Below are 12,470 nucleotides of genomic sequence, written 5' to 3' on the forward strand. Positions count from 1 at the left end.
CACCACACACTAGTGGTGCCGTTTAATGCCTTTTTTCACACCATTTTTACGTCCCCCCCCCCCGTTCCCCTCCCCCTCTCCCTTCACGGTCCCTACCGCAACGGCCGCCCGCGTGGTTCCCATAGCAACGCGGCCCCGCCCCCGGCGCCAAAGGCAGCGCCAGGGCGGTGCATGACGTCACGGCCGCGGGACGGGGCGCAGTTCCCGCCTCTCGCCTCAGCCGCCATGTTGTTTCCTCGCCTGAGGGAAAGCGGGGCCGGTCGGGTCAAAGCCGGGCTCATTTCCTACCCCGCCGGCTGAGGGAAGGGGATCAGGCACGGGAAAAACGCTGCGGTGGGGGATAGCGATGCTGCCTCCTCACACGCCTTCCCACCCCCCGCACAGGGAACTGTGGTGATGGTGCTTGGCTTAATGCCAATCCCTCCTTTCCTCACTCCACGATGCTTTCAAGGGCTTTTCCCTCTCCTCCCGCTTTCCTGGTTTTTAGTCTACCCACAGTCACAGAGAGCCACCCCACAAGAAAACAGAGCCAAACACCAGTTACATCCAGTGCTCCCACTGTTTGAAATGCAGCACAGCGGTGACAAACACCCCCCCCTCTATCACACCAAGACACTGCTGTGCCACCATGAAATACAAACAAAGTAAGTTTTTTAAAAAACAAGTTCACTTTACTGCATTTATTCTTGTGACTGCCGTTTGAAATACATGGGGTTCCCGCACAAATTAACACTTGTCAATTTACAGAGAAGTGCTTTACATCTCACTAAGGAGGATGAGGACCTTCCAGATTTGAATGTTTCAAAGTTCTTTTTTTTTTTCTTTTTTTTTAAATAAAAAGAACAATACTGCAAAAAAAAAAAAATCTAAGAGCTGTATCAAATACCAAATCAAGATTAAGTTTTCACAGCATTATAATTTTGATGTTAACATACAAATGTTACCCAAAGTTACTCTGAACAGACAGTTACAAGATTTAGCACTCCAAGAATCTCAAAATGTATCATCTAGTAAAAATAGGGAGTTTGTGCCTCAAGTCATTAACAATGAATAAATACAACATTTAAATAGCTGTTGCATACCAAATACCTATCTCATGCCTTAAATAAAAAAAATAGATGTTCATAGATCTTTTTATATCTTATAAATCATTTAGTGCTACTGAAAGCTTCTAAGTTACAAGGCTGGAGACTGACAAAATATATAGGATAGAAAAGGACAGATAACAGAACCACCATGACATAACTTGCAGACATGGCCTATGTCCTGGCTGAAGCTCAAGAGAAAAATAGTTCAGACTTTGTCATTTGGGGCAATGGCAGCAAAACAAGTCACCAATTTTAAGCGAGTTAATACCCAAGGGGAAGATAAATGGATCATACTCTGCCCTATCCCTTAAATTGGGATAGGGCAGCGTCAATCCAAAAAACACAGTCCCGGATAACCACTACCCCTGTGTGCAATTGTTGAGACTGACAGCCTCAAAACAAGGTACCATACACAATATAGATATAGGACAATTCTCTAACACCATGTATTTTTTTTTCCCCCCTTAAAGAACCCCTCGATGTGAGGTTTATAGCTGCAGTGCACAGGCCACCACCAGGACAGTTTTCCAATCATTTTGCCTCTACTCCTTGGGTTTTTCCACATAGTCCCGCAGCATAGAATATAGCACACCTAGGAGACAGAAATACAAACCAATTAGAAGTCTTTTTAATATATAATGCTGAGTTAACAAAACTCGACACAGCTCAACAGTAACAACTGGGATTCTGGGCAACAGGAATTCACAATTCCTGTCATTTTCTGTTGTCTGGTTTTTAATATCTAGGAAGAACATTACATTACTTACCTACAGAGAAAATTTTCCTATTCTAGAGATATGCAGGTCACCAGCAAACTCCTGTTTGCTTTGCAGCCAAAGATAAACACACATAAGCAAACAGTGATTCAGAAGATGGGCAATCTACACTCATGTGCTCCATAAATACTCATATGAGACCTGGGATGCACTGAGTACAATTGATAACACAATTCCAGTACTGAAAATGCAACTCTCTAGGCAAGCTATTCTCCAAAGCAATAAACTCAGAAACAGCAATTTTTCCATTTGCAATAAAAAAGCAGATATAGACAAAAAGAAAAAAAGAAACAATCACTAAGATTAACTTTTAGCAAGAGGAGCCTGCTTTGAAACAAGAAGCAATTTAATATCTTTCACTTTCAGCACATTTAGGAGCCTGCTGAACAGTATCACCTTTGAAACACAGACTCACTGTAAAATTTGTGCACTGGTGCCACTAGTTCTTCACTTTTTTTTTCCCCCCTCCCCTCTGCTAATAGTTGTGACCTTTCCCCCTCCAATTCATCGCCCTCTCCTATTCCAAATAAAGTTATTTTACACTTAGAAGATCTTTTTAAAAAATGGTTTGAGATGAACCTCACATACCGCCCATTTATAAAAGTGGTCAAAAATTGTATTTTCAGAGCACAGTTTTATATCAGAATGTGGGTTCTTACACATCAGGTCACTTTAGAAAGGCCAAGCAAATAATCAGATCACAAATGTTCATGAACTTGTTTAAATGCAGCATCCTGAATGCTTCCACCCCAGGGGTATTTCTCGCACACTGATTTGAGGGGGTCTCCGTGACTCGCTTGGCCGGTGCCAAGGAGCAGCCCCCTGTTTTGTACCTACCACACGTTAACGCTCCGACCACGAAGCCCTGGGCCGCCACTCGCATGTGGATCAGGTGAAGCGACATCTTCATGTCCCCCCTGTGCTTCAGCCTGTACAGCCCGTACCCCACCACCATGGCGAAGCCAGCCATTCCTGCAAGGCAAAGACACCAAGGACAAAGCCCTCACGTTTGGAAAAAGTGATATCTTTAAACGAGAAACCCTGGGAGCTGGCACATTTTCGCCTCATCGCTGTGTCTGTGCAGACAGCAAATCCCTGGCCTTTCTCCTCTTTGCACTCCAGAGCTATTTCCTTCAGTGCACAAGTCAGAACAGGCAAATTTGCATTAAGGAACCACGTCAGAATGGAGAGACACGAACTCGGGCAATATCCTCAGGGTATCAGCGCTGGATATTTTTCAGAAAGCACAATTTGCTCCGTTGCTTTGGCGGGAATCCACCAAAACCACTCAGCTCCAGCACTGAGTTCAGCACCTCAACGGGGCCACTTGTTTGCCGAATTCCCTGGTTTTAGTTTTGCCCCCTTTTGACCTGTTCTCACTGGAACAGGATGAGTCACGTGTTATCTGCCCTGTGCTGCCAGGAGAGAGGATCAGCAAAATCTCTTTCATGGGGGATCCTTTTCATTTCCACAGACCAAACTGATCCAACAGGTCCCAGACTGTGCAAACTCTAGCCACACTCTCACAGAACACAGAACATGGCACAAAACTGCCCCATTCCAGCCACTTTATGCCATTTTTAGGACAATTATTTATGTAGTTCAAAGAAGGGCTGCCAAGTTTTGAATGTTGTGCATATTTTACTGCTGCCTGCAGGACAACTTGGCTCCCCAAGTAGGATTACAACCAGCTCCACTCGAGAAGTGGTAAAACCCTTTTTTGAAAGGGAGACTTTGGGGGCTGGTGAACTAGCTCTGACATCGGTTTAAAGTAAATTTTGCTAATCTATTGGGAGGAACCCGAACTCACACAAGTCCACAGTCTGAGCTAGGGAGAAGAGGGAGCAAAGTCCTGCAGCCACAGAAACCGGTGACACATCTGCTGGCAAAAGCTTTGAACACTTCACTCGAGGGACCTGTCCTCAGTTTAGGGCAGCTATAAATCAAAACCTATGGCCTGGAGAAGAAGGTCCTGATCAGAGAGAGCCTCTCAGGTCACACAGCCAGCCTCTCCTTGGAGGCCAGATAGGACATTCCAGGTTCTCCCCAAAAAACCCGAGACCTTCATCCACCTCCTCAAACTGGGCTACCCCAAAACCTAACAGGAAAACACATTTTAGACCAAAATGGTTGCAGAGAAAGGTCAAACCTTCTCCAGGCAAACGGTATTTTAGACACTAAAAATATGTATTTTCTTGGCTCAAAAGACAACACCGAGTGATCACAGACAGCTCCGCTCCGAAGGGGACAGGCAAGACATGCTCCCTACCACACACAGGCTCTGTCACTCATTAACAGCTTTGCTAGTATTTTCTTTTGGATTCCAGGTTCTGTGTTTGCCATTCACAGTAACAAAACACTTATTAATTACACTTCCTAGCAAAATACCGCTTCAGAGTGGCACTGTATTGGTGCGACCAGAGAACAAGCCTGCACGAGGAAGTCATTCAGAAGCCATTTCCCATCCACAGTAGGTGACCGTGTTTATCTTGTCGATTGCTCATGAGAGGAAGAAGAAAAAAAAAAAAGCCTATGCAAACACATTTCTTCATATTTAAACTTACCAATGGGTACAAATGGGGTCTCTTTAAATTTCCTTAACAGCTTGGATGTCTGGCTGGTTTCAGTCTCATACTCAGGAAAAACAGGTTCCTGACCCTGCGACATGATGACGGCTGCAAACAGAAAGAGCAATTTTTTTTTCCAGGAACCAAGAGTTTTTTTGTCTTTTTCACAAAAAGAGGAGGCAATCTCTTCCCTATCCCATGGTCAACGGAGCTGCAAAGTTGAATACAAACACAAGAACCAGCAAGGCTTGAGCTTGGCCGAGGAGCTGCGTGCAGTTTAATTCAAGTTAAATCTAGAAGCAAGATCATCACATTGCAGTCAGTGACAACAAAAATAATATATATATATATATATAAACCCCTTTCTGCACTGTTACAAGCCCCTGCACGAGCTCCCGGGCAGCTCCAGGCCGCTGGTTTCCTCAGCCCCCGGCTGCGCTTCCCAGCTCCGTCCCAGGCCCTTCCCGCTGGCTCTTCCTTGGCCGCTCCGGCCCCGGCGAGGGTGCTGCTCCCGTTCAGCGGGTGCCCCGGCCGGGCGCGGAGCCGCCAGGGCAGGTCACGGCTGCGCCCGGCCGCTGCCGGCCCTTCGCGCTCCGGCATCGCTGCGGATGGAGCCGCCCCAGGCCGCGGGGACCCCCAAGCCACGGGCACGGGGCCCGCGGGACCGGCTCCCGCTTCGCTCTCCAGCCCCAGGGCCGCTCCGCGGATGCGAGCGGCGCCGGATGGATTCCCGCTCCGGTCCGCGCTCTGCCGGACCGCATCCCGGCGGCGCCGCTCCTCAGCGCGGTCGGTGACGGGGGGTCTGACGGAGGCGCCCCAAAGCACGGCCGGGACGCGCGGTGGAAACGGGCCCCGCGGACACCGCTGCTGCCTCCGGCCCCGGTGACCTTGCCGGGGCTCCCGGGAGGCCCCAACCCACGGCCACGTCCTGGGGGGGCCCCCGCCCCATAAGGGCCCCCAATGACCCCCCCCATCCCCCTCCCGCGACCACCGGGGGTGGGGGTCCCCTCCCACGTGACCCCCGCCCGCCCACGTGACACGCCCACCCCTCACCTCGCCGCGCGCTTCGATGCCGGCCGGCTTCTGGCGCGCCTCGCCCCGCCCCCTCGCTCTTATTGGCTGAGGGATCGCTCCGCCCCCTCCGCCTTCGCTGCCCCCGCCCGCGCGGTGGAGCCGGGAGGCCTGCCTGGAAACTACACCTCCCGGCGTGCCCCGCGGCAGCCCGGCCAATGGGGAGGGAGGGCGGTGACGTCAAGCGGAGCGGGGCGCCATTTTGCAGCCTCCCGCGGAGCGCGGAGCCGAGGGGGCGGGAGGAAGGCGGTGACGTCACAGCGGGGCGGGGCGGCTCCGCATTGCGGCGGGTGCTGAGTCATGGGGGGCGGGGCCGGCCCTGCGCCGCCGCGGGGGGGCGCCGTGGGGCGCCGTGGGGCAGCCGTGGGGCGGGGGTGCTGTGGGGCTGCCATGGGGCTGGGGGCTCCCTGGGTGCTGCTGGTGCCCCCGGGCTGAACATGATGCTCTAGGGCAGGGGGAGCCCTGCAGAAGGGTCCCACAGCAGCTGCCGCCCCACGGAGCCCCCAAACCACCCCAGACCCTCTGTTTCCCTCAGAGGAGACAAACGTGGTTCCTGGCCGCAACCCTGTGGAAACCTTCCCTGAAGTCTCCCTCCAACAACCAAATCTCACACTTTGCCCAGTGGAGCCGGCCGGACCAGTCATAGAATCACTGTGGTTGGAAAAGACCTTCAAGATCATCAAGTCCAACCATCAAACCATCACACAAAGCCTGCTGATCCATGTCCTTAAGTGCCTCATCTTCTTGATGAGTGACTCCACTACTTCACTGAGCAGCCTGTTCCAAGGCTTTACTACTCTTTCTCTATAGAAACTTCCTAATTTCCCATCTGACCCTCCCCTGGTGCAACTTGAGGCCATCTCCTCTTGTCCTATCAGAAGTTGTTCTGGAGAACAGACCAACCTCTGCCTCACTGCAACCTCCGTTCAGGTGGTTGTAGAGAGCAATGAGGACTCCCAAACCCCCTCTTCTCCATACTAAATAACCCTGGCTCCTCCAGCCACCCATCATAAGCTCTGTGCTCCAGACCCTTCCATGGACAGCAGGTACCATTGCATGGGGCTGAAGAGCAGCACCTGTCAGTTGGCCTTGTTGAACCTCATACAGTTGCTTTCGGCCCATAAATCACTCTGGATCCTTCATATTGGATGTGATATCCGTGGGGAGCCAACAGGGTGAAAGGCAGGAGGAGAAAGAGCCCTTGGAAGGTATCTGGAAATAGCTGCTCTTCCAGCATGGGCCCAGCCAGAGGTGGAAAAGCAGATTTGAGGCAGAGGAGAGCTGGTCCAGGAGCCTTATATCTCTTTAAGGGTAAAAACCCAGAGCCTCCATACAAGTTACACGTAGGGTTTGCTGTTTATTTTTACAGTCTCACCCCGCTGTGAGCCCTGGGGGTGCAGAGCGTGTGAACCGCGGCCACCAAGGCGCTGAGGGAGCCTAATCCCCAAGGCCCCAGGGCCGGCCCTGCCCCGCTTGCTGCCTTCCCGACCCACATACAACCCGTTAGGGAGGCCAGCGGGGATGTTAGGTCCAGCCTAACGAGGAGCTGCCTTCGTGGCTCTCCCACGTCCAAAGCGACCGCAGGGGAGATGCCTGGAAGTGCTTCTGCAGCTGGGGTTGCTTAACGAGCAGCTTGATCCAATCATTTCATTTCCAAAATTAAATATATTTCCATTTATATCTCTGTCCTTCCAGAGCACAGCAGGAAACTGTTGCTCTTTGGGGGCCGCTTATATATTTGTTTCTTTTGGGTTATTATTGCCATTTTTTTCCTCTTTTCAGTTGAAACTCGAGCCTCCTCCTTACCTGTTTGCAAAGGTGCAGAGGGGCTTCTGCTTAGGCTTAAATAAACCTGCATGGGTATTGGAGGGGTTATTGCCCTTTTGAGGGCACACGATCCGTTTTGCACCTCTTAGGAGAAGCAGAAACTGAGCTGAGCTGAACTGAGCTGAACTGGGAGAGGAACAGCTGAGAATAACTTGCCATATTCATGTTTATATTCACTTAAAACCCTCCTCGGCAGTATTTGTAACCCAAATAGGTGTATCTGTTTCCATAAGGGTTTGCAAAAGGCACACACTGTCTTCACATTCCACATTTCCCTCCCCAAGCAGGACCAGACCAGGAAACTACTGGGCAGAAGTTGCTTTCCTCATATTTATTCACTGCCTTATGGCTCTGGAACTTTTTCTGATATATTTTTTAAGTTTTTATAGAAAAGCTAGGAGCGAGCTGAAGGCCTCATGAGACCACACAGGCCCACAGAGCAGGATTTGGGGATTTTTTCTTTATTACCTGGCAGCAACAGGACATAGTGAACCCAGGACATCGAAATTGTGACAGCAATTGAAATCAAAGCTGAATTGCCCCAAATTTCCAAATTTCTCTGATGTGGGGTCCATGCAGGAGGACCAGAGGCCTTGGATAAAAATGCGGTGATGTATTCGCTCAGAAAATAACCCAGGGATCTAAAAATGCCTAAATCCTTCCCCAGAACCAGAGGGAAACCTGTCAGCATGAAACAGCAGAGAGAACCCCCCCCCCCTCATTTCTTTTTTTTTTTTGGGAACATTTTCCCTCGTTTCTGCAGATTTTCAGGGCTGTGTTTGACTTCCATATCTTTTAGTGGTGCTCAGGGAGGCAGAGAGCACCCAGTAATGGGAGAGCTGCTGTTCCCGCAACCTGCCCCTTGTCTCCTTGGCGGAAAAGCAGCTTTTTCTGCAAAACCAACAGCAACCTGCAGCACGCACCCAAGACAGTAGCTCCAATAACCTTTGTCAGTACCGCTGTATCTCTTTAAATGTGCTTCCCATTGCCAGTAATTTAGTTACTTTAATTGCCAAGGCCATTAAGCCTCTGCAGAGTATGAAAGGGGGAAAAAACATTTATGCAATTATCGGTTCCCAAATCGAGTTAAATTCTTAAAATGAATTACAGTGAGGGCTACTTTCCACTGTGACTATCAGAGCCACATTTAATTGTCTGCAGCTCCAAGCCATATGTGTTTCAGGGGAGAAACTCAATTAAAAAAGACCTATTTCGCGGTAATTGCTGGGCTAATGAAACTGCCGTCACCTGCAGCATCCCCTCGTGCGTGTCCAGACCTCTAATTTGTGCCCAGTTTCTGTTTATTGCTTGTGTCCTCCATGTGTGCTTATAAATTTGAATGAAAACATATGGATGATACCTGAGCGGAGAACAGGCATGTGCACCACCAACGATGGTAGATAAGGAAATTGGTGCAAATAACTCTTTCTTGGGGAGAAGAAAAGACAATTAAAACAGTCTTTCTGAATAGTGGCATTAAGGGAACAACTTGGACCAAAGGGCAGGTTATAGGGATGTGGGCCAGAGGTGCCTTCAGCTCCCAACATACAGGGCCAGGAGCTGCTTTCTGACTTTATGAGGGCAATTTGTGGTTTATGGAGTCGAGCTCCAGGAGCTGCTGGAGGGAACGACCTCATCACGCACCAGGATTTATCCGTCTGCAGCCTGGTCCTCCTGGGTGCCAAGAACAGGGAAGCGAAGATGAGGTGAAGGTGGCTCTGAACATGGTGCCTTGTGCCGGGCGTAGCCCCTAATTCACTCCTCTTATGGCCAGCAACAGGCCATAAGCCATGTGATGAGCTTGCAAGGCCTCATGAGGGGTCAGCTGAAGAGATGAAGACCTAGAGCTGCACGAAGCTCTTTGCTGGGGCAGCAAGGAGAACACAGAAATAATATCACAGAATCACAGAATGTTTAAGGTTGGAAGGGACCTCTGGAGATCATCTAGTCCAACCTTCCTGCTCAAGCAGGGACACCCAGAGCATGTGGCACAGGGTGGCATCCAGGCGGGTTTTGAAGACCTCCAGAGAAGGAGACTCCACAACCTCCCTGGGCAGCCTGTTCCACTGCTCTGTCACCCTCACAGGACAGAAGTTCCTCCTCACATGGAGATGGAACTTCCTGTATTGTAGTTTGCCCATTGCCCATTGTCCTGTCACTGGCCACCACTGAGGTGGAGGCAACATATCTAACATAGGTAAAAGTCACCAGATAGAGTAAGTTTGGATGTAACCTGGAGCCCAATGGAGAAAGAACAAGGTGTAGAGACGTATTAACAAACACACCAAAACCACCCCAAGTGGCTCCTGGAGAAGGGAAGCAGAAACCATCAACATGAATGTTGTTCTTCCCGGCAAATGAGATTGTTGCGGATGCCAATAGCTCGCCACAACCACCTCAGCGACACTAGACTGAAACACCAACTTCATTATTATTATATTTATTGTAACTGAGACATTTTCTACGTAGGCATTTCTTTTTATATCTGGTCTAGTAGTGATGCTTAGATTAGATTTTAGTTATTAGATTAGATTGTTAAAATGATTTCACTTACACTAACGGTAACTTCTTGGCTTTCTATGTAAGAAGGTGTGTTTCCACTTGGGCCATGAGCATTATTGTGAACATGGGCTCAAAATGGCCAGGATTTCAGCCCATTTCAGCCCTATCCTGTGTTGCAGCAGGGTAGCAGGATGCTGATGAGATGCTAGGAGAAATGCTCTGTGCACTTGGGATAACCAAAGAGGGAAACGAACTGGCAAAGGATGAATTGACTTCAAGGCTGTTGACAGAGGTGGCCATGGGCCTGGCATGGCCTGATTGCCCCTGGCGTCTTGGTGGGTGCCTCAAGTCCTCCCAAACCCTGCGGACGTTGACACTGGATGTGGGTGACAGTGTCAGGAGTCACGTACACCCATGGCCATAGTCCATCCACCTAGATTTCTAGGAGGGCAGGAGTCAGAGATTAGCCAGCATAATCCAAGGGCTGGGACTTCCTCCTCGGAGTCAATCAGCAAATGTTTGGTTTCCAGCTTGGACTCACCTTTCCCTTGCTGCACTAAACCTCAATCTCAGCCTCAGATTTCACCTGGAAGGGGCATTTTCAAAAGAGGTGGGGCTTCATATATGGACTGCTTTATATATAGACTGACCTATGAGTCATCTACGTCTTCTAGGCCACCTGAAAGTCACTGTTGGCCAGAGATTTCTTAGCTGGAGTGAACTCATCCATGCAGCTAAGTGTTTTGCTTGCTCGCTGGTGGCATTGGGGAAGGAACAGCTCCAGCCATCCCAAGCCGAGGAGAGGGCATGATCTAGGGGGAAATTCCCTCCAGGAGTATTCCCTAAGAAGGAAGGATGGGATTTCCCTCCCAAAAGGCATACAATAATTTGTGTTTCAGAGCTGCAGGAGCATCACAGAGACCTGGAGGACACCAAAAAGCCCAGCATGGGCCATATGCTCCACACAGAGCCCTGAGATGAGCCATCCTTAACCAGACCTGCCTGAATTTAGTTACCGTGACATTAGCTGGCTCAAATGGACTGTGGGCCGGTCCCTTTGAGGAGGAGGAGAAGCAGGTGCAGGGGGTGAGCTTGAAGGTCCTCCTTTGGTGGCCTCCACAGCATCACGGATGCTCAGTGGTGGCCAGTGATAAGACAAGGGACAATGGGTACAAGTTGAAACACAGGAAGTTCCATCTCCATGTGAGGAAGAACTTGTTCACTGTGAGGGTCACAGAGCCCTGGAACGGGCTGCCCAGGGAGGTTGTGGAGTCTCCTTCTCTGGAGATATTCCCAGCCCGCCTGGATGCCACCCTGTGCCCCGTGCTCTGGTGTCCCTGTTGGAGCAGGGGTTTGGACTAGATAATCTCTAGAGGTCCCTTCCAACCTCAACCTTTCTGTGATTCTGTGATCACGTCCTTTAGGCGGCTTTTCAGGCTTTCCCACATCCTTCCCTCACTTCCGCCTCACCCATTTTCAGTTTTGGAGCAGGGACACTTGTGCATTTGACTCTGAGCATCTTGTGGGTCCCATTGCTGAGATCGCTCCTGCTTAACCTCAGAGCTGCATCTCAGCATCTCGCAATGTGTCCTTTTTTTCCTCAAAACCAGGAATTGACCTGGACAACGTGCTCGGTTCCGTTTTGATTTGTTCTTCCTGTATGGAAACATCCCGATTAATGCAAACTTTCCTGTCCTCCACCATTTTTCTCCAGCACACACTGGAGTCCTCTCTCTGCATCTGCTTATTCTCCCCCTAAGACATCTCTCCCCTTGCTCCTTGGCTCAGCAAAGGGCTTCACATGGGAACAAGATTCATCAAATGTGGATGAGGAGATGAGCAACGTGTAAATCTGCTGCTGGGAATTAAAAAGCTGCTTTTGGCCTCTCTGCAGACACGATGCCAGCAGAGGCAGCAGCTGCTGTCCCTTGTCCTGTGCATTGCGCATCATGAGGAGCAAAATCAGCCCAAATGGTAAAATTAAACCACCTGCCACGAGGTGTCGCCTTGAGTTTTGTCACACTCCTTTTTTTTTCTGCATTGGGAAAATGCCAGCAGCGCTTACATCAACAAGCAAAGAAGCCAAAGTTTGAAGTCTGCAGCAGCTGCAGGGGTGGCTGCTGGCGCCGGAGCAGCTCTGGACGCAGCTGGACTCCTTCAGCGTTGCTTTGTGGAGGGCATCAAGGAGCAGTTTTTAACAGCGGTTGCTCCTTTCTCATGCCAAGAAGTAAAAAGCCAGAGGCTCTTTCCATTTAATACAGGCTGAATGTAAAAGCACGAGTGGAGGAGAAGAAACTCAGCCCAGGCCCAGCGTGAGCAGGAGGTTTCTCATTTGCAGACGTGACTTGGTGGGGTTTAAGCAATATCCAAGGAAAAGACAACAGGGGTATTGTCATGCAGAACCTACGTGCTCCTCCCCAAAAGCATAAATAAAGCTGTGACTGCTGCGTCCTGTTGTGCTTCCAGCTCCGGACACCAGCTGCATCCCTCGGCACTTCCACGTCCTGAGTGTCACCTCCCCAGGCCTGGATAACCCTCCTGGCTCCTGCTACCTCTGCCCCGGCCCCTCTTTGATTCCTCAAACTTGGGGAAAATTCTCCAAATTAGCCAGAATAGGGGCAGGAGAGCAGGTGGTGACT

General features: G+C 50.1%; 1 protein-coding gene across 1 annotated transcript; it reads right to left on the bottom strand.

The window, feature by feature from the left end:
* Positions 1-687: 687 nt before the first annotated feature.
* HIGD1A (HIG1 hypoxia inducible domain family member 1A) lies at positions 688-5,500 on the bottom strand. Its single transcript, XM_026046180.1, has 4 exons — positions 5,485-5,500; positions 4,429-4,539; positions 2,702-2,836; positions 688-1,680 (listed from the first exon to the last, which is right to left on the bottom strand). The coding sequence occupies exons 2-4, from the start codon at positions 4,529-4,531 to the stop codon at positions 1,631-1,633; spliced, it is 288 nt and encodes a 95-aa protein (XP_025901965.1). The 5' UTR covers positions 4,532-4,539; positions 5,485-5,500; the 3' UTR covers positions 688-1,630.
* Between the last annotated feature and the right edge of the window lie 6,970 nt (positions 5,501-12,470).

Source organism: Nothoprocta perdicaria, unplaced genomic scaffold (assembly GCF_003342845.1).
Source record: "Nothoprocta perdicaria isolate Ctin4 unplaced genomic scaffold, notPer1 scaffold_424, whole genome shotgun sequence".
NCBI classification, from domain to species: domain Eukaryota; kingdom Metazoa; phylum Chordata; class Aves; order Tinamiformes; family Tinamidae; genus Nothoprocta; species Nothoprocta perdicaria.